Genomic DNA, 20,790 nt, shown 5'->3' with positions numbered 1-20,790 from the left:
GCTGTGAGGCTGTGAGCGAGTCTTGTGTGACCTTCTGAGCCTCAGTTTTCTTATCTGTAAAATGGTAGTGGTGGGGCAGTGGGCAGGACTTGATGCTCTCTCAGCACCGCCTGCCATTGGTTCCAGATCCTCAGGCTGAGGGCGAGCGAGGCTGCGCTCTCTGTGCCATGCTGGCAGGACAGAGCTGGCCTTGGCTAAGCCCCTGCCACCACCTCCGTGTTCCAGGTGAGGAGCCGGAAGAGGAACCAAAGGTGAAAACCCAATGGCCAAGGTCTGCAGATGAGCCTGGGGTATACCTGGCACAGACAGGTAACTCGGGCCCGCCTCCCTTCCTCTGTGGCGGGGCCCGACTGTGTGGCGTCTGGTGGCATGTGTGCTTGGCGTGTGCTCATCTGTGTCTCTGTCCTGGAGCTCATTTGCATCTTTCTGCCACATGAGGCCTGTGGGCAGGGCTGGGTTGTCACTTGGGGTCCAGGTAGGAGAATTTCTATGAGACTGAGTGCTTGGGAGGTACCCCCTGCCGCCGACGCTGTCCCTCTCTTGTAGGTGACCCGGCAGCTGAGGAGTGGTCCCCGTGGAGCGTGTGTTCCCTGACGTGTGGGCAGGGTCTGCAGGTGCGGACCCGCTCCTGTGTGTCATCTCCCTATGGGACCCTGTGCAGCGGGCCCCTGCGGGAGACCCGGTCCTGCAACAATTCAGCCACTTGCCCAGGTACGCCCATCCTCCCCGCCCAGTCTGCCTGCAGGGTCAGATCCTGCCTGAGACTTGGACAGGTTAATCTTCCAAAGATAGTTGGTTGTCTCTTTTCATTCAGCAAACTTGACTGTGCCCTACACTGTGCCCAACCCCACCCAGTACTCTGGGGACACAGATGAATCAGACCGAGGCCCACACCAGTGGGCTGGGTTCTAGGCACATCACTCCTCAGATGCCTAGGGCCTGGTGACCAGGCCTATCTTCTTAACCTTTTTGCCCTCTGTGTTCCCTGTGCTCTGGCCACCACTGGCACTTTCCCACCTCCCTGCATTCCTTATTTTCATCTTATTCTACACTGCCCACCCCACCTGACTTATCAAAATTCAGCCTGTCCTTCAAAATCTAAGATAAATGCCTCTTTAAAAAGAAGGAAAGAAAGAAAGATGAAGCAAGCAAGCAAGAAAGAAAGGGACCTTCCCTAGCCATCCCCTCCCTCCTCTGGTTCCCCATCTCATTCCCTGGGGAGCCTCCTGTAGACCCTGAAGCCTTCCTCAGTTCAGCATGGAGTTGAGAATGTGCATGTGCTTGCCTGGGACAGGGAGCTCCACGGGCGGGGCAGCCTGTGCCAGTCCTGCTCCTCAGCCCGCAGGGAGTGCAGTGGTGCCTCGGCTGGCTAGCTCCTGGCTGTGGAATTAACGCAGGGCTGCCTGGGAAGGGGCCTTGAGACGTGGGGGTGTGACAGGAGCTTGCAAAGGGCTGGGGCAGAGCTGTGTTCTGGAGTGTGAACTCTGTGTCAGTGTCCGCGTAGAGGTTCATGTCTATTTGTGTGTCCACGTGCTTGGGTCCCGGAGCACTTCTCTTGCTCCAGGCCTGCTGTGTTGGCTTCTTGCTCTGGGTCTGGGGCTGAGGAGGGTTGGGGGGGATAAGGTAGGGTAGGGTGGGGGTACATATTGAGTCCTTTCCTGGGCCTTTCTGTGCTCCCAGGAGAGGAAGACCCTGGCTCCCCCTCTGGGTTGATGTTAGTCTTCCTGTCTGGGTGTTCTGTGTGAGTTGGAAGTATTATATAAACCCCACCATCCACATCCCCTCAAAGGGTGGGGCCCAGAAGAGAACCAATGAGGAGTGGTCGCAGAACTGCCAGAGCTCCTGATTGGTGGGTGGATGGGCAGTGGGCAGGACCAAGGTGCTGCCCAGCCACCAGCCACGTGCTTCCTTGCAGTGCACGGCGTGTGGGAGGAGTGGGGGTCCTGGAGCCTGTGCTCCCGCAGCTGCGGGCGGGGGTCCCGGAGCCGGATGCGGACCTGCGTGCCCCCCCAGCACGGCGGCAAGGCCTGCGAGGGTCCTGAGCTGCAGACTAAGCTCTGCAGTATGGCTGCCTGCCCGGGTCAGTAGCGCCCGTGGGCTTCCAGGCGGGCACTGCCTAGCCGGGTGGGGGTCGGGAGACTCAGAGGAGGCAGTCAGGTCCAGTGCCCTGCCCCTGGGGGCCCCATGAACTTTGACCAAGCATGGGGAGACTGTCAGCGTGGGAGGTGACCTGGCCCAGCTAAGTTGGAGTTGGCATATTGTGACCCCATCCAAGGGGGACTCTTGATCAATGCCCCTTCCCCTAAGCCCTGGGCTGCCCGTGTGGTTCATAGCACTCTGGTGCTCATGGCCAGCTGGGTTGTGAGGGGACACAAAGCTGGGCTTAAGTGTAGACAAAGGTCAATCAGAAGGTGACCCATTCCCTAGCCAAAAGAGATTGTGTGCTTCGGTGCTGAGTGGAGTGGGGCCCTGTGTTCCTGGAGCTGGTGACAAGCAGGCAGGACCTGGCCCAGGCACCAACTGCTCACTTCAGCCCCCTCCCCCACACCTCTCCCTTCATCCACTCCTCTCCAGTGGGTTTGGCCTGGCTCAAGTCTCAATGCTTAGCAGGCTCTGCCATCTCCCTGCGGTGCTCTGCCTCTGCCAGTTCCCTCTTTGCTCAACTGCCACCCCTGCTTGTGTCTCCTCATGCAGTGGAAGGCCAGTGGCTAGAATGGGGTCCCTGGGGCCCATGCTCCACATCCTGTGCCAATGGGACCCAGCAGCGCAGCCGAAAGTGCAGTGTGGCAGGTCCAGCCTGGGCCACATGTACGGGTGCCCTCGCTGACACCCGTGAATGCAGCAACCTTGAGTGCCCCGGTGAGTGCTCTCAAGGGCGGCAGGTGGCCGTCCTGGCCCCAGGGGAACCTGGGGCCACTCATGCCCGTCCTCTCCTGTAGCAACAGATGGCAAATGGGGGCCATGGAACTCGTGGAGCCTGTGCTCCAAGACATGTGACACAGGCTGGCAGCGTCGCTTCCGCATGTGCCAGGCCACAGGCGCGCAGGGCTATCCCTGTGAGGGCACCGGAGAGGAGGTGAAGACCTGCAGTGAGAAGAGGTGTCCAGGTATCGCTTGCAGACCCTAGGGGTTGGGGAACAAGCAGGTGGGCCTGGCTGAGCCCCTTCACCATACCCACAGCTTTCCATGAGATGTGCAGGGATGAATATGTGATGCTAATGACGTGGAAGAAGGCAGCTGCTGGCGAGATCATCTACAACAAGTGTCCCCCCAATGCCTCAGGTGAGGGGCTGGTAGCCCTCCCCTTAGGCACCCACCCCTGTCACCCTTGCTGCCTCCTTCTGGCTTTCCAGTCTCTTTGATCCACCATCCTGAGGTGTGGTATGGGCCCCAACACCCAACCCTCTGTCCTGTCCTCTGCAGGGTCTGCCAGCCGCCGCTGTCTCCTCAGTGCCCAGGGTGTGGCATACTGGGGGCTGCCCAGCTTTGCCCGCTGCATCTCCCACGAGTACCGCTACCTATATCTATCAGTGAGTGTTTCCTGCTGAGCTAGGATGACACAAGAGCTGCCCCAGATGCTGGTAGAGGGTGGCAGGAGCTTGATTCTCACTCATGTCCATGTGCCTTGGCATATATATTGCTGTGCCCACTTCTGCCTGGCTGTGCCTCTCCTTGTCTGGCAAACTCCTACTCATACCTCAAGGCCTAACGCTCAAGTGTATTCCCTTATCCTGGGTGCTTACCTCTGTGTTCTTATAGCCCCCTGAGCTTTTCAATCATTGAGTATAATGAGTGCTCCTCAAAATGTCTGTGTCCCGTTAGCCTGGGAACTCCTTGAAGGTCCAGGGGCAAAGTCGAATTTATTTTTGTGTCCCCAGTGCCCATCAAGGGCCTGTCTTGGGGTAAGAATGTTGTTAGCAAATGTAACCCATGTGTACTTGTTTGACTGTAATCACTATTAGTTGTGTCTTTGAATTTGGAACTTATATTCGAGAGAAAGAAAATACGAATATAAATGAGTTACTCTAGACTAGAACGTGCATGATCCTTTTGGGAGAGGGGCGTACCCTGTCCTTGTACCGTGCTCATCATCTTTTCTATCTGCATCGGAGTATCGTCTTTTCCTAGCTATTTCTATTTCAGTCTTTTAAAAGTATATTTAGAGATTATCTCTGTGGGTATTCTTCTTGAACTCTGTCTCCCATGAGTCCCTTTGAGCATCTCTGCATTTTCCCCTCTCTTTTCTCCTGATACAAGCAGTGGGTGGACTGGACTGGAATGGGATGGTCCAGGGGCTGGTTCCAGTTCCTGACAGTCTGGTGACAGCAGCTCACCTGTCACCTGCAGCTTCGGGAGCACCTGGCCAAGGGGCAGCGCATGCTGGCAGGCGAGGGCATGTCACAAGTGGTACGCAGCCTACAGGAGCTACTGGCCCGGCGCACATACTACAGCGGAGACCTGCTCTTCTCTGTGGACATTCTGAGGAATGTCACTGACACCTTCAAGAGGGCCACCTATGTGCCCTCCGCTGATGATGTGCAGGTACCTCCCTGCCCTGCCGGGGGGCTGGGGAAGGAGGCTGAGGGTGCAGAAACTCCAGACTGAAGAGGGAGTCTGGGTCCCTATGACAGTCTGCTGGGGGCAGCAAACATGGCTGAGATGAGAAAGCTCTCGTCCGTGGGGCTGGGACTTCCTGACAGTCACTGCTCTCTCCCCAGCGCTTCTTCCAGGTGGTGAGCTTCATGGTGGATGCAGAAAACAAGGACAAATGGGATGATGCTCAGCAGGTGAGGAGCTAGTCTTCTAGGTTTCCTTCTCCATAACTCACCTCCATCTCAGACCCTTACACACCCTCTGTCCCCAGGTGTCCCCTGGCTCTGTGCACCTGCTCCGAGTGGTGGAGGACTTCATTCACCTGGTGGGCGATGCTCTCAAGGCCTTTCAGAGCTCTCTGATTGTCACGGACAACTTGGGTACAGGAGGGTGGCATGGGGGGGTGGGGGTTCTGGATGTGGAACCCAGCCCTGTGCGGGAGGATGGTTTCTGAGGCTGTTTGTATTTCTCTCTCTCTTTTGGGGGGAGGCTGTCTTTTCCTTATTTAACTCCTTACCTGTGTCTTTGTCTCCATGTTTCTCCTCCTCCTCCTCCATCTGTGTTGTTTCTCTGTGTATGTGTCCCCGCACCTCTGGGTTGGTACCAACCCTTGGTGTCTGCATCTGCCTTCTTGATGTCTGCCCCTCCCACACCTCTCTCTTCCCTTGTGTCTGTTCTCTGTGTGTCTGTCTGTCTCTGGTGTGGTCTGCCGCCCCCCCCCCCCCCATCTCCCTGCAGTGATCAGCATTCAGCGAGAGCCAGTCTCAGCCGTGTCCAGTGACATCACATTCCCCATGCGGGGCCGCCGGGGCATGAAGGACTGGGTTCGACACTCGGAAGACCGCCTCTTCCTCCCCAAGGAGGTGCTCAGCCTCTCTTCCCCAGGGAAGCCGGTTGCCTCTGGGGCATCAGGCAGCCCTGGCAGTGGGAGGAGCCCAGGAACTGTGCCCCCTGGCCCAGGCTACTCCCATCAGCGCCTCCTCCCAGCAGACCCCGAGGATTCCTCCTCCTACTTTGTGATTGGTGCTGTGCTCTACCGCACCCTGGGTCTCATCCTGCCACCCCCCAGGTGAGTCCTTGGGAGGGGTAGATGGGGCTTCTGAGGGTCCAGGGAGTTCCAGAGAAGGAGGACTGAGCCACAGAGATTCAGCTGCACCCTCCTGCAGCCTCGGGGACCCCTCGCCTGGCTCTGAATACAAGTGCTTTTAAAGATGTTCATGAAACTCCCAGAGGCTTCACTGGCACCCAGGGGGTGCTGGACTGAGCTCTAGATCTCACCCAAGTTTCTGGGTCTCACTGAGCTCTAGGCCTCTCCCTGGACTTGACCTCTGGTAGTCCCCTAACCCCCCATACAAAGCACCTTTGGGGTTCCTGACTGGGTCTGGGCACCCGCTGGCAGGAGCTGACCTCAGAACCTGTCCCCAGGCCGCCGCTGGCCGTCACATCCCGGGTGATGACAGTGACTGTGCGGCCCCCTACTCAACCACCAGCGGAGCCCCTCATCACAGTGGAGCTCTCCTACATCATTAATGTAAGTGGGGGCCCAAGCGAGGGCCCTGGGAATACCCCAACATGAGGAGCCAAAGGCCCGTCTGATGGGCAGCCAGTGTGCCCAGTGGCAGGCTGACCCTCTGTGGGGCCTGTGTGGCAGGATGGCTGGTGGTCGGGGTGGTGAGCTCCCAGCCCACACTGCACTCATGTCTCTTGCTCCGCAGGGCACCACGGATCCCCACTGCGCCAGCTGGGACTACTCCGGAACGTGAGTTGGGCAAGAGCTCTGTGTGGGGAAGAGTGTAGCCCTAGGACCTCCCCTCAGGAGGGGATCTTTTGCCTGGAAGGCCAGAGGGCTCCCTGGTGCCATGCTTGGCTTAAGGGATGAAGAGCTCATCCTGGGGCTCCCAACTGTCTGCCTTTTGGGGTGGCCTTGCCCTGGATTCACCTGGCCTTGGGCAGTGGCCAGTGCTGGGGGTGGTGCCATGGGGCTGGGCTCGGGCTCACTCCACCTATCCCCCCACCCAAGAGATGCCAGCTCAGGGGACTGGGACACTGAGAGCTGCCAGACCCTGGAGACCCAGGCAGCCCATACTCGCTGCCAGTGCCAGCGCCCGTCCACCTTTGCTGTGCTGGCCCAGCCGCCCAAGGACCTGGTGAGTGGGAGCGTGCCTGGGCGGGGCTAGGAGGAGGCACCTGGGCTGCCAATGGCCATTTGGACAGTATCAAGAGGGACCCGGATGATCCCACATGTGTGTCTGAGCAGCTGCACTTCTGGGATTGCCCATGGAAGTCTGTACCCTTGGGGTGGTGCTCACAGTGATGACATATGCCTGGGATGGGTGGCAGTGGGCGTGTGTGTGTGTGTATGTGTGTGTGTGTGTGTGTGTGTATACACATGTGCGTGTCTGGCTGTATGTGCAACAGTATGGGTGACTGAGCATAAATATGCCTCTACATATGTGACTGGGTCTGCTCTGTGCACCTTTGAGGACAGTGGTGAGTCCCCTTCTGTGTGTGGCAGTGACGATGGAACAGGTGCCAGTCTCTACCAGATGGACTGGGTAGGCCAAGGGCACCTTGGCAACTGCCCTCTCCCAGTTACCTGTCTGAACATCTGCTCATCTTCCGCAGACCCTGGAGCTGGCAGGCGCCCCTTCAGTCCCCCTCGTGATTGGCTGTGCTGTGTCCTGCATGGCGCTGCTCACCCTGCTTGCCATCTATGCTGCCTTCTGGAGGTAGGTGCGACCCTGGGAGGGCAGGGCAGGAGAAGACCGGTCATCCTGGGTTGGGCCTGGGCCTCCAGCTCCTCTGTCTCTGCCTGCTGTGCCCTCTCAGGTTTATAAAATCTGAACGCTCCATCATCTTGCTCAACTTCTGCCTGTCCATCCTGGCGTCTAACATCCTGATCCTCGTGGGCCAGTCACGGGTGCTGAGCAAGGCAGGTGCAGGCTCATGGGGGTGTCGGAGTGAGAGTGGGGTGAAGGGGGTGAGGGTGGAAAGTGTTTGTAGGTGACAGTGCGCGCATGTGTGTGCACCTAAGTGATGGATGTTTGTACACACTGTAGCCGTGTGTTGGGTGAGGGTGTGGGAAATTGTGTGTGAGCATACGTGAAGGCGTTGGAGAGGAAGGATGTGTGTACTCTAGTGATAAATGTCTGTGTACATCTGTGAGCGTCTATGTGAGCTGAGTGCTTGCATGCACATGTGTGGGCAGATGGCATTTGTGGAGCCTGGGCCTTCTCATGTGTGTGGACATGTAGGAGCCTCAGCAAGGCCTCTTGTGCCATGTGCCTGTGGATGACCTGTGCTGGCTGTCCATTATGCATCCTCAGCCTTCTCTGCACAGTGCCAGCACTGTGAGTGCCAGGTGTGGTGACCACCTGGCCGTGATGTGGCGGGTGCTCCTGTCTGTCCCTGTCTCTGCCAATCCCGTCTGTGTGTGGGCAGCTTGCCTGCCCGCCTCCCGGATGCTCAACGCTATGTGCATGTCACCGGGCCTGTGTCGTGCTATGTGTGGGTGCCGGAAGATGGGGGTGCCTGGCAGGGTGCTGTGGGGGGCGGAGCTTGAGTGGGCAGCCATGGCAGCGCCCAGCAGCGGGTGTGGGAAGCCAGGAGCCTCCCGCCCTGGTGGCTGCTCAAAGTTACTCCCTCCTTTTCCCTCTCCTTGCAGGGTGTCTGCACCATGACAGCTGCCTTCCTGCACTTCTTCTTCCTCTCCTCCTTTTGCTGGGTGCTCACTGAGGCTTGGCAGTCCTACCTGGCTGTCATTGGACGGATGCGCACCCGCCTCGTTCGCAAGCGCTTTCTCTGCCTGGGCTGGGGTGAGCAGGGCCCATGCTGGACTCTGCCAATGGGCCTTGGGTGCAGGGGCAGCGAGACAGGTTCTGCTTTGGCTCTGGCCCCTGTTTGTGGGCCTAAGCATCCCCTGGGCTGGGTTCTGGGAGGATGGGAGGACCCTGAGGACTAGCCATCTCATCCTGGCTCCCCTGCTCCCCCAGGTCTGCCTGCTCTGGTGGTGGCTGTGTCTGTTGGCTTTACCCGCACCAAAGGATACGGTACATCCAGCTAGTACGTGGGGCTTCCGTGGTGGGCAGTGAGGGTAACTGAACTTGTTAGGGCCCCATACTGGGCCTTGGGCCTTTTCAGGCTGTACCTCTGGCACACGCCTGCTGTGGGGTTTGGGGGAGTCTTTCTCCATCTCTGAGCCTCAGTTTTCCTGACTATAAAAGGATGTGCTAGGATTGGACCATCGCTAAGAATGATTTAGCTCATGGATCAGCCTTGTTTGAGCCCCATGGGGCTGGGCCTGGTGGCCTTCATTTTTGTTAGAGGGGAAGCTGATGCTCAGCAAGAGCCAGTGGCTCCCTGCGACATTTTCTGGGGCTTGGCCTCATCATTGATGCAGGCCTAGCAGCCCAGCGGGCTCTGAAGGGTGGTGTTGAGGGTGGGGAGGAGCCTGCTTCGGTGTCTGATGCTCCCTCTCTCCCCAGCTGCTGGCTCTCCCTTGAGGGTGGCCTTCTCTACGCCTTTGTGGGTCCTGCAGCCGTCATTGTCCTGGTATGTTACGTGCCCTGTCAGTGTCCTGGGAGGGGTGTGGCCCAGGGGGTCTACTCCTTCCTGCACTCTACTCCCACCTGAGGCTTTCCCTGCCGGGCGGGCACCTGGTGACCCTGTCTCCCTCACCTCACTCCCCTGACCTCCAGGTGAATATGCTCATCGGAATCATCGTCTTCAACAAGCTCATGGCTCGCGATGGCATCTCAGACAAATCCAAGAAGCAGAGGGCCGGGTAAGGGTGGGGTCTCTGCGACTTGGCCTTGTGGGAAATGGAATAGGGAGGGAGGGCTGTGGCCACTCTTGGAATCAGGGCTAGACAACGCCACTGAGCACGGCTCCCTAACCTTGGTGCATCAAGGGTGCAGGCACGGTGGGCACCCCGAGTGCTCAGCTGCAGCCCCTCGCCCACCCTAACCCACCTCTCTCTCTCTCACCTGCCCTCCCCCTCCCACCCTGCTGGGGCTCATGCTGCCCCTCTCCTCCCGCTTCCCATGTGTCTCCCCTCTTCTCCCGTGTCTGTGCCGCCCCGAGGTTGGAGCGGTGCCCCTGGGCCAGCCTGCTCCTCCCCTGCTCAGCGTGTGGAGCGGTCCCCAGCCCCCTGCTCAGCTCAGCCTCGGCCAGGAACGCCATGTTAGTTGTGTCCCCCCGGGGCGGGCGGGGGGATGGGTGGGGCAGAGAATGGGGGGCAGTGTCCTGGTGGGGAGGAGGAGGGATATCAGTCCAGTGCCCTGGAGAGCTTGCCGTGTGAAGGGCTTGGTGTTGAGGTGGCAGAGGGCATCAGGAATGAATATCTGTGCTTCCTGGAAAATGCTGGGTTCCTGTGCCCACCCCTTTGCTCCTGCCCCTGCCCTCACTGCCAGCTTACGTTTTATCTAGGCATAGCTGAAGACCCCTCCTTAGACCTCAAGCTACAGAAGCTCATAGAATCTCACATCCTTAGAATTTTTGAGCCTACAGAACCTTAGAATTGGAATGACAGAATTTTAGAATAAGACAATCAGAAGCTAAGACTGTTAGAATGTGAATCATAGAATCTTATCATCTGTCACAGAATCTGGAAGCTAGAATTTTAGAGGCATTGAATCTCAACCAATTAGGAGACAGAGAATCTTGGAGGTAGAGAGTTATTATGTTATCGAGGTACCTTTCTCCCTGGCAGCTGAGAATCTTAAAATCTCAGCCATGCACAAATCCACAAGGGCCTCAGGCCCAACCTCCCACCCAGGGCCACAAGTCCATCTCAGCCTCCCTGGCCAGTGGGGAGGCTTTATCTTGCCACACCTTTAGGGTCAGGTGGCTCAGTGCCTCTGGAGGCAGTCAGCACGATCTCTGGGAAACTCTCTGGAATAGAAAGCGCGCTGCCACGTGGGTTGCCAGCTGATTCTGACCCAGTCTGTTATAGCATTGGGCTTTGGAGGCAGCCAGCCTGGGTTTGCATCCCAGCTTGGTCCTCTCTGCCCATCTGGGCACACTCCAGTTTCTTCATCTGTAAATTGGGATAATAATCCCCATGTCTGTTTAGTGGAGTTGTTTTGATCACAATGTGAACTAACGTATGTAAAGTGCTCAGTGTAGGGCCTGGCAGGGAATTAGCGGTTAATCAATGATAGCTCTATGACTGTGATTAGGCCCTCTCTTAGTCTTGGCTTTGCCCCCAGGGGCTGTGGAGACTACTGTGCCTGCCCCCCACCAGGCTGAGCAGCCCCCAACCGCTCTTTACAGGGCAGGCCTTGACCCCCTGCCCATCTCTCTGCCTTGTCCGACACTGTGCCCTCCCCTGCCTGACTCTCGCACCAGGCTGTTCATGAGGCAGAGTGGGCTGGGTGTGGCAAGACTGCCCTCCTGTGCCTGCATGGGCTGTAGCCAGTGATGGCAGGTTGGCACTGGTGGCTGGATGCAGGGCCCATCTGCCTTTTTCCCTCTGCCCTCCCCTGTCAGGAGGCGGGGGATGTGGACTTGGCCCTGATCCTTGCTTTTACCCGCAGTCCCAACTATGGTCTTTTTGCCGAGGGCTCTGAGCAGCCACTGGGGGCCCGCCCGTCCTTGGGGAATTGAAGGGGACAAGCCTCTGCTGCATTGTCCTTGGCCCCTGTCTTTTCCCCCAACAATTTGTGCTCTGTGACATCCTCTGTGGGCTCTGCCTGTTTAATCTTTCTGTCTATGTCTCTCTGCCTGTCTCATTCTCTCCCTGTGTCTATCATCTTTGTTCCTCCTCTCCTCCTCTCCCAGAATCTCTGGGGCTGTGGCCCAGGCCTGTGATTGTGTGTAAGTTGGAGCTGAAGTCGCAGCATCCGCGTATGTCTCCCTTCTCCCCTTCTCTCCCACTGTCCTGTTCCACCTTCTCCATCTCTGTCCCCTGATGCTGCCTCTGGCTGTGGCTCAGTCCTGTTGTGTCCTTGTGTCTGTCCCTCCCAACCTCTCTGGGTCCCTGCTCTGGCCCATAGTTCTCCACTTTCTGTCTCTGTTCTGTTTCTCTGACTCCGGCTCCTTCAGCCCATCTCTGCTTTGGGGCATTACTGAGGTGGTGGAGTTTGGGGCCCTGCTGATCTCGGGCAGCTGAAGGGCCCCAGGCTCAGTGCAGGCCTGTGCTCAGCCCACCCTGGCTGGCTGCTGGAGTGTCACCCTGACGGACCCTCTGCTGTGTCTTCAGGGCCTCACTCTGGAGCTCCTGCGTGGTGCTGCCCCTGCTGGCGCTCACCTGGATGTCCGCCGTCCTGGCCATGACAGACCGCCGCTCCGTCCTCTTCCAGGCCCTTTTCGCCGTCTTCAACTCGGCGCAAGGCTTCGTCATCACGGCTGTGCACTGCTTCCTGCGCCGAGAGGTGGGGCTGGCCTCTCCTGTCCCTTTGCACCCACCTCACCAGGCCAGTACTCTTGCTTCTCCCCACCGTGCAGATGGGGAGGACTGAGACCCCGGCCGGGCCTCCAGCTGGGGAGCCCTTGACGTGGAAGCTAAAAGCCCAGGGCAGCCTTGTCCCTTGCCTCCTGGTCTCCTGGGGCTCCTGCTCCCCTCAGACTTTGCTTCTTTTTTTTTTTCATTTTTCTGAAGCTGGAAACAGGGAGAGACAGTCAGACAGACTCCCGCATGCGCCCGACCGGGATCCACCCGGCACGCCCACCAGGGGCGACGCTCTGCCCACCAGGGGGCGATGCTCTGCCCATCCTGGGCGTCGCCATGTTGCGACCAGAGCCACTCTAGCGCCTGGGGCAGAGGCCACAGAGCCATCCCCAGCGCCCGGGCCATCTTTGCTCCAATGGAGCCTTGGCTGCGGGAGGGGAAGAGAGAGACAGAGAGGAAAGCGCGGCGGAAGGGTGGAAAAGCAAATGGGCGCTTCTCCTGTGTGCCCTGGCCAGGAATCGAACCCGGGTCCTCCGCACGCTAGGCCGACGCTCTACCGCTGAGCCAACCGGCCAGGGCAGACTTTGCTTCTGTCCTTCCAAACCCACCTGGGTGCCTGGGGTGGGAGGCACAGCCAACTGCGGCCAGGGGCCCTGTGGCAGCCTCCGGCTAGCAGGCAGCTCTGCCCCCAGGTCCAGGACGTAGTGAAGTGCCAGATGGGTGTGTGCCGGGCTGACGAGAGTGAAGACTCCCCTGACTCGTGTAAGAATGGGCAGCTGCAGATCCTGGTGAGTGAGGAGGCCTGGGCAGGGCGTGGCTGGGTCCTGAGAATGCCCCACTCCCATTTCCCTGCCACAGGCCCCTCGCCTTTTCCATTCATGGCAGAGAAGGGGCAGAGATCAGGTTTGATTCAGGCTCAGCCACTGACTGCTGGCTGACACGGCGCAAGCCTTCCCCTCGTTCAGTTTTCCCACCTCTCATACCAGAGTAAATATGTCTGGGGCCCCTGGGGGCTCTGTCGGTACTGGGCATTGTGCTGTGGGTAGTACCGCTGGGTGGGTAGGGAGGAGACCGAGCCCCTCCACCCTGATACATTGATCCTCTCTTTGCCTGCCTGCTCTGTCCTTCTCTGCCTATAGTCAGACTTTGAAAAGGATGTGGATCTGGCTTGTCAGACGGGTGAGTCTTCTGGTGCAGAGCTGAGAATGGCCCGCGGAGAAGGGCAGGAAGGGAGGGCCCCCAGCCCCACTGTGGGAGGCCCTGATGGGGTTGGCTGTGGAGTTTAGCTTTAGACAGCCCATAGTGGATTCAAGGCTGTAAACACACTTACTGTGTGACTTTGGACAAACAGCTTACCTCTCTGAGTCTTAAATGAATTAGGAGACATCAAGTGCCTAGTAGGGACCTTGGCAGATAGTGGCTGTTACAGTATCATATCATTTTCATGATTCTCACCAGAATCTCCTTCCAGTTTTGTCTCCTGGGGAGGAGCTGCCCAGGGAGGGGGAGGAGCAAGGCCCTTTTGAAAGCCTCAGGGCTATGGGGTCAGAGGTCAGGACCTGTAGCAGGAGCTGACCCGTAGGGTGTGGGTTTGGCTTCATTCCTTGCCCTGCCTTGCTGTGGGTCCCTGGGCAAGTTGTCTTCTTAAGCCCTTTGGTGTAGAAGAGAGTACCAGTCACCCAGCCATCTGTCCAGCACTCAGTTTCCTCCTCTGAGCTGAGGGGTTTGGTACCTGTCCATACGGGCAAGGGCATCTGGGGTTTCTTCTCCCCAGAACTTACCTCCCCCCTACTCCTGCCCTCAGTTCTGTTCAAGGAGGTCAACACTTGCAACCCGTCCACCATCACGGGCACACTGTCCCGCCTGTCCCTGGATGAGGACGAGGAGCCCAAGTCCTGCCTTGTGGGTCCTGAGGGGGGCCTCAGCTTCTCACCGCTGCCTGGGAATATCCTGATGCCCATGGCAGCGTCGCCAGGGCTTGGGGAGCCGCCGCCCCCCCAGGAAGCCAACCCCGTGTACATGTGTGGGGAGGGCAGCCTGCGGCAGCTGGACCTCACGTGGCTGCGGCCAACCGACCCGGGCTCCGAGGGGGACTACATGGTGCTGCCCCGAAGGACTCTGAGCCTGCAGCCTGGCGGTGGGGGTGGAGGTGGTGAGGATCCCCAGAGGACCCGGCCTGAGGGCACCCCTCGACGGGCTACCAAGGCACTGGCCCACACCGAAGGCTACCCTAGCTTCTTGTCTGTGGACCACTCGGGCCTGGGGCTGGGCCCTGCCTATGGGTCTCTACAGAACCCCTACGGGATGACCTTTCAACCACCACCACCAACACCCAGTGCCCGCCAAGTGCCCGAGCCGGGGGAGCGCAGCCGGACCATGCCCCGCACTGTGCCTGGCTCCACCATGAAGCTGGGCTCCCTGGAGGTGAGAGCCTATAGGGCATGGGGTGGGCATGGGAGGCCAAGTCCTAGGCAGGAGCCGGGTAGGGACAGCTAGCAACCTCCCCAGAGCAGTGTCTTTGTGGCAAGTCGCCGGGAGTGTATGTATACACCGTGTATCTCTTCCTCGGTTAGTGCCCATGGCTAATCCAAGGGAATCCTGGCTCCTCGGAACAACTCAAGGGGGCTTGGACTTCAGGCACTAAGGGTGCCCTCCTCGATGCAGTCACACTTGCTTTGGTGCCTACTTTGGGGTGAATGGTTAGGATGGGTCTTCTTTTAAGGGGCCCTGGTGCTGAGAACTTGGGCCTCCTGGTCACGCAGATTTGAGTTCAGATCAGGATGCTGTTGATTGGCAGTGAGATCTTGAACAAAATCTCTCTCTGAGTCTCAATTAAGCTGTCTTAGTCTTCATATCTCTGAGCCTCAGTTTCCTCATTTGTAAAGTGAAGATAACAAAGCAGGTTCTTTCTAGAGTTGTTGCAAGGACTAATTAAGTGATATAAAATATTTACCTCTGTGTGGGGGAGGTAGAAAGTACTAGATCAGGGGTCCCCAAACTTTTTATACAGGGGCTAGTTCACTGTCCCTCAGACCGTTGGAAGGCTGGACTATAAAAAAAACTATGAACAAATCCCTATGCACACTGCACATGTCTTATTTTAAAGTAAAAAAACAAAACGGGAACAAATACAATATTTAAAATAAAGAACAAATAAATTTAAATCAACAAACTGACCAGTATTTCAATGGGAACTATGCTCCTCTCACTGACCACCAATGAAAGAGGTGCCCCTTCCGGAAGTGCAGCGAGGGCCGGATAAATGGCCTCAGGGGGCTGCAGTTTGGCGACTCCTGTGTTAGATAATTGGGAAATGCTGCTATTACCATTCCTGAAATCAGCCTCAGCACTGCCCGTAGGCCAGTGGTAATTGATGCTCCCTTTGCTGAGAAAACATAAGCCCCTCTCTCTGCCTGCCTGTGTGGTGTCTGTGGATGTCCCACTTTCCTGCTGGCCTCCTCAGACCTGCTCCCTGCACAGAATCTCTGGGAACAGGCAGGTGGTAATGGCCCACTATAGAAAGCTGGAACATTCTAGAACTCTAGTTGGTGGGATGAAGGGGATGTGCATAAGGAAGGGGACAGAGTTCATAGCTCAGATACTGTTGGCTGTTCGTGTTGGCCTCAGAATCCTGCTTCCCATCCTCCGCACAAAGGAAATTAAGTTAGCATCTAGGAGGTTCGCAAGTTTAGATTTTTTTCCCCCAAAATGTTTCTTGAACATTTGGTGCCTGCTCCTTTGCAGATGGCAAAAACAGGAAGGCGTAACAAAGACAAAACTCGACACTGGCATTGGAGGGTGTGTGTGGGGTGTTCAGCATCCTGGTTTTGGTCTGTGGACACCTGCCCATGGTTGGACCGCAGAGGAGGGGCCAGCCTTGGGCTCCTTGTGTGGGAGGTGGCAATAAATATGGCAGCATATTGAGGGGTCAAGGATGACACCCTGAATTCTGGTGTGGCTAACTACAGTGGGGCGGAGGTGGAGGAGTGGATTTGTGGTGGGGGGATTCTGAATTTGTGCAGTTGGGCACAGCTGAGGGCATTGGGACAGGGAGAGGTGCTACCTCCAGAAATAGTGGTGTGGCTGGGAACAGGAACATGCGTGTGGTGAAGGGCAGGAGAAGATGCAAGGCAGAGCATGCAGAGCCTAGCATTGGGGAAGCCAGGGGCTGGTGGAGAAGGAGCAGGCAGAGGGGTGGGAGGGGGTCCAGGAGAGGGGTGTCAGGAAGGCCAGTGGTGGCGAGCATGTCTGCTGGGCCTGGGGCTTGGGAGATCTGGATGGTGGTTTTAGCATCATCCCTATGGGCCTTGGGGCAAGCCCCTTCTCCTCCCTGGACTTCACTTTCCCCAGTGTAACCTGGGAAAGCTGGCCTTGGTTATGAGAGCTTCCTGCCAACACTCTGAGACTCGGAGGCCTACTCTTTGCGTGGCACCGGACACTGAGCCGGTGGTTGGGGCCTTGGAGGTGACCTCGGGCGAGTGAGGGGGCGGGGCGGCCAGGGAGGCAGGGCCCGGATTATCAGGGAAAGGGGCAAGGCAGGGTTAAAGAAAGAACTAAAAACCTGAGTCCTTGTGTTTGTGGGACAGGTGGAGGGTTCTAAGGGGAGGGAAACCCGTAGCTGGCAGTGAGAAAGGGGCAAGATGGGGCATAGGGGTACAATCCAGGGCACGGAGGAAGAAATGTCTGTTCTGTGATCCTCTCGTGTGGGAACCTATGTCCCTGCCATGTTGTAAGTCTGTATAGGACATTTGCCTGTGTGCAGTTGCATGTTTGCGAGTGTGACGGTGTGTGTACCTCCTGTGAGCGCTGCCTGCTTGTGTGCATTGCAAACGTGGCAGTGATGTGGGCCCGGGTCTGAGCTGCAGCCCTGCGGCAGGGCAGTGCCTCTGCTCCTCGTCCCCCGGGCCTCAGCCCCTCTCCCCTCAACCCCAGGGGCTTCCCTTTAAGTATTCTGAACTCCTGGGCCTGGGCAGTGGGCAGACCCTGGGGTGCCAAGTTCCCGGTCTCTTAAAGCCCCCTGCATGTGATAAAAAGTAGCTTTCTCCTTCACTGCCTTCTTGCTTCTCCTTCCCAGAGAAAGAAGTTACGATATTCAGACCTGGACTTTGAGGTGAGCGCCATGTGTATGTGTGTGTTGAGGGGTGGGGGTTGTCCCTGAAGAGTCCGCTCCTAAGATTAGCCCAAGCTCCATTGCAGAGCCAGACCCCACAAGCCTGTGGTTTCTATGGGATCCTCCCCAATATACCCTCCCTGCCCAATCCGTAACTCTCGGGTAAAGAGAGAGCCAGGCCTTGTCGCAGAGGGGCCAGCAACAGGAAGGGAGGTGGGGACCCAGGACCTCGAGTGCCCTGAGTGGGAGGCTGGCTCCCGGTGCTGTCCCAGTGCGGAGCACCCCCTCTGATGCCCTGTGGCTCCCAGAAGGTGATGCACACCCGGAAACGGCACTCAGAACTCTACCATGAGCTCAACCAGAAATTCCACACTTTCGACCGCTACCGCAGTCAGTCCACAGCCAAGGTGAGGTTTCTTCCTGTGGCTGCCCTGCCTGAAGCTCAGGGCCCAGCCTGGTGCAGTGGCCCCTGAGGTCAGACCCTGACCCATGGCCCCCGTTACAGAGGGAGAAGCGGTGGAGTGTGTCCTCGGGTGGGGCGAACGAACGGAGCCTGGCCAGCGTGAGTCCCCCGGGGCTGGGTGGGATGGAGGGGGCTCCAAGGGACTCCTTCCTTCCTTGTCTCCTTTCCCTACCTGGGCACACTGAGCCTGCCTCACCAGGGGCCTACCCATGGCGTAAGCAACAGTTCTGGGGTTGCTTGGGAATGGGGAACCTTGATGGGGGCTCCACTGGAATCTTGAGAAGGGTGAGCAGACTCAGGAGACACGGTGGTCCCTGGGGCCACTCTGAGCATAGGGTTCAGGACCCCAACTCTGGAGCCAGGTAGATCTGGAATAGAACCCGACTTTGGCACCTGATAGCTTAGAAACTTTGGGCATCATTGACTCTATGGGCCTCCTCAGTTTGTTCTCCTGTATAATGGGTGAGAAGGTATTGTCTCATCTCCTCGGGGCCCTTCCCGCTCCCTCCACAGGAGAAACCCAGTCCAGGGGAGCGTCCCAGCTTGTCCCAACAGCGGCGACATCAGAGTTGGAGCACCTTCAAATCTATGACGCTGGGCTCACTGCCCCCCAAGCCCCGAGAACGGCTGGCCCTGCACCGGGCAGCAGCCTGGGAGCCCACAGAACCACCGGATGGTGACTTCCAGACAGAGGTGTGAGTGCCACACCGGACTGCCCACTGCGTATAAATATATATATCTCTCTATTTTCACACTCCATTTTGGAACTACCCAGGAGCCAGCGCCCCCCTCCCCTCTCCCAAGGGCTGGGCCGGGAGGCGCAGTGGACTCAGCTGGGCTGGGGAAGCCGGACACGGCATGGCGTGGGGTCCAGGGCCCTTCCCTGTTTCTTAGGGGCCCCTCAGCCACTGGAGCCCCATCTTGCCCCAGCCTGTCTGTCCCTGTCCTGGGCTGGGGAGGGGGAGGGGAACTTTGTTGGGAATAAACTTCACTCTGTGGATTTTGCTGCTGAGCTGTTTGCTTCCCCCGGGTGCAGGCCCAGCCTTGCTTATGTCCCTGATTCTCCTCTCTTGGTCTCATCAGATTGTGTGATGGGGTCAGGCCAGCCCTGAGTGAGAGGGGACTCCTGAGCTCTGACCCTATCTTTGCCCTTGAATCCCTGGGTGACCTTGGGCATACCCTTTTCCCTGTTGGGGCCTTGGGTAGGCAGATCGGGCATGTGGGGTGGAGACCCTTGTAGCTGGCCTTCCCCAGTGGCTTTGATGGTCATGGCTGTCTATGACTGTGGCCCAAAGGCCAGGCTGCCAAGGCTAGAGCCCAGGCAGAGCTTAGTGACCTCAGTTTCCCCCTCTGTGAAATGGCGATGGTACTAATACTTATCTCATTGGGTTGTTATAAGGATAAGACAAACTATTATATGTAAAGCATAGTGAGTGGCACAGAATAAGCTCTTTTAGTATCAGCTGTTACTCCTGGGCACTCAGGCTTGTGCTGTGCTGTTAGGAGCTTCACACACAACCCCTGACCCCTCACCACAACCTTGCTGGAAGGTTTTAGGTTGCCTGCTTTGTGGATAGGAAAATGAGGTCAGAAATGGGAGTAACTTGCTCAAGGCCACAGAGGCAGGGCTGGGACTTCACATTTATCAATACCTGCCTGGTAGGACAGGAACCTTGAGCTCAGCTTTTAGGTATCTGCTCTTCATGGCTGCAGGGGAGTGGCAGGGAGCTGGGTTGTCTCAGGTTCCAGGGCTCAGGGTGGCTGTGGGGTGGAGAGAACAGGCTGGCTTAGTCTCAGAGGGCAAGGATGGGAGGCTCATTGCTTGGATATATCCATTACATGCCCGAGTGAGTGAACCCTTGCTCAGTTCCTAGGCACCCAGCGAGAGGGATTATGGTATCAATGTGCGCTTGATGTCTTGTTGTAAGCGCCGTGGCTCGTCTGTGGTTAGGTAGTAGTGGAAACGGGGGCTACAGATGCAGCTGCTGGCCTTGTCATTTAGCAACATGGACACCTCTGGGCCCCTCCCCAGAGACTCTGAACCACAGGCACAGGCCCTTGAAAAGATGACAGTCTCTTAGGGTGGCCACACATCAGAGAGAGGGGTTGGGTGCTGTAGGAGCCCAGCACTTACATATACAAAACACTGTCCGGCAGCACCACATTTGAGTCATCATGGTGAGTATTGTCACTCCTCCATTTTATAGATGAGGAAATCAAGGTTCAGAGAGGGATGTGACTTTCTGAACACCTTAAGCTTCAAGTGACTATATTGGGACTGTAGCTGGGAGTGGCAGAATGTCAGTACTAGCTAAGGCAGAAGGAAACTTTGCTTAGCAGTTGCAAGCTGCAGCAAGGACAGTGGTGGGCGGGTGTGGTGGGCCGTGGATGATGGGACCCCAGGCTTACTGTGCCACCAGATGTTCGATCCTTTCTAGCTGCTCTCTGTGTCAGCTCCATTGTTTTAGGCAAACTTTCTCACCTGCTTGGTCCACTTGGCTTGTATCTCCCATCTCTCATCACTCAGCTTTGCCCCCAGAAGGAAAGAAACTTTCTCTTGGGTTCCAGCTGGAAAACCCCAATGCGGGCTCTGATTGGCCGCAGGCAGGGGTAGGGTGCTGTGATTGGCAGCCCTTTTGGAAACCTCAAGGGAAGAGTAGAGGTTGTGGGTTCCTAGCAGTGGGTGAGAAACTCTGACAAACAAAGCCCCCATCCCTGACCTTCTGACAGCAGACCCCTTTCCACTTCCTGGGTGCAGTCTTTCTCTGAGCCACTCCTTAAAGCCTTCTGGGTGCCTGTGTTCTTGTCTCCTTCCTTCCTAACCCTGGGCTCCACTGGCCACCATTAGGATCACTCGGGCTGGGCTGCGAAGTGCATTCCTCTTTCCTCTGTAATTTCTTGCTTTTCATCTGGTTTGAGGAGGAAGTGGAGCATTTATCATGGTGATTCTGCTCAAATAGCAACCACAGCTACACTAGAGACTCCTCAGGGCTTTGAGACTCACCACGTCCATGGTCAGGGGCAGGACTTGTGTGCATTGAGGGCTGTGCTGCTCTCTACCCCTCAGTCCCCATTCCCCCGAGCATTGCCTTACTGTGTCACCTTGGGCAGGTCACTGGACCCTGTCTGCCTTGGGTTTCCTTATCTGTAGGCCTGTTAGCCCTTCCTCTGGGCTGATATCTAACAACCTGTAATTTCTTTCTTGGACTTGAATTTCTCACCTCATTGTCCTTA

The 20,790-nt window shown here is 57.3% G+C and overlaps 1 protein-coding gene across 7 annotated transcripts in view; it reads left to right on the top strand.

The window, feature by feature from the left end:
* ADGRB2 (adhesion G protein-coupled receptor B2) overlaps positions 1 to 18,556 on the top strand; it is a 39,694-nt gene extending 21,138 nt beyond the window's left edge. Inside the window, exons 3-31 of one of the 7 annotated variants that reach the window (XM_066375709.1) lie at positions 226 to 309; positions 547 to 711; positions 1,916 to 2,080; positions 2,695 to 2,859; positions 2,946 to 3,107; positions 3,181 to 3,282; positions 3,424 to 3,530; positions 4,348 to 4,542; positions 4,719 to 4,787; positions 4,865 to 4,973; positions 5,332 to 5,662; positions 6,019 to 6,124; positions 6,309 to 6,352; positions 6,614 to 6,740; positions 7,219 to 7,322; positions 7,423 to 7,525; positions 8,258 to 8,408; positions 8,586 to 8,655; positions 9,078 to 9,144; positions 9,291 to 9,376; positions 9,676 to 9,774; positions 11,795 to 11,966; positions 12,676 to 12,771; positions 13,123 to 13,162; positions 13,788 to 14,407; positions 17,058 to 17,093; positions 17,402 to 17,500; positions 17,599 to 17,655; positions 18,070 to 18,556. In XM_066375709.1, coding sequence (XP_066231806.1) covers positions 226 to 309; positions 547 to 711; positions 1,916 to 2,080; positions 2,695 to 2,859; positions 2,946 to 3,107; positions 3,181 to 3,282; positions 3,424 to 3,530; positions 4,348 to 4,542; positions 4,719 to 4,787; positions 4,865 to 4,973; positions 5,332 to 5,662; positions 6,019 to 6,124; positions 6,309 to 6,352; positions 6,614 to 6,740; positions 7,219 to 7,322; positions 7,423 to 7,525; positions 8,258 to 8,408; positions 8,586 to 8,655; positions 9,078 to 9,144; positions 9,291 to 9,376; positions 9,676 to 9,774; positions 11,795 to 11,966; positions 12,676 to 12,771; positions 13,123 to 13,162; positions 13,788 to 14,407; positions 17,058 to 17,093; positions 17,402 to 17,500; positions 17,599 to 17,655; positions 18,070 to 18,255 — 3,917 coding nt within the window. In that variant the 3' untranslated portion in view covers positions 18,256 to 18,556. Of the gene's footprint in view, positions 1 to 225; positions 310 to 546; positions 712 to 1,915; positions 2,081 to 2,694; positions 2,860 to 2,939; positions 3,108 to 3,180; positions 3,283 to 3,423; positions 3,531 to 4,347; positions 4,543 to 4,718; positions 4,788 to 4,864; positions 4,974 to 5,331; positions 5,663 to 6,018; positions 6,125 to 6,308; positions 6,353 to 6,613; positions 6,741 to 7,218; positions 7,323 to 7,422; positions 7,526 to 8,257; positions 8,409 to 8,585; positions 8,656 to 9,077; positions 9,145 to 9,290; positions 9,377 to 9,675; positions 9,775 to 11,794; positions 11,967 to 12,675; positions 12,772 to 13,122; positions 13,163 to 13,787; positions 14,408 to 17,057; positions 17,094 to 17,401; positions 17,501 to 17,598; positions 17,656 to 18,069 lie in introns of all 7 variants that reach the window. The other 6 variants (XM_066375708.1, XM_066375707.1, XM_066375711.1 and 3 more) reach the window with 6 other exon arrangements.
* The last annotated feature ends 2,234 nt before the right edge of the window (positions 18,557 to 20,790 follow it).

Source organism: Saccopteryx leptura, chromosome 3, assembly GCF_036850995.1.
Source record: "Saccopteryx leptura isolate mSacLep1 chromosome 3, mSacLep1_pri_phased_curated, whole genome shotgun sequence".
Lineage (NCBI taxonomy): Eukaryota > Metazoa > Chordata > Mammalia > Chiroptera > Emballonuridae > Saccopteryx > Saccopteryx leptura.
The sequence above is the reverse complement of the archived record's forward strand: the minus strand, read 5'-3'. Positions and strand labels throughout refer to the sequence as shown.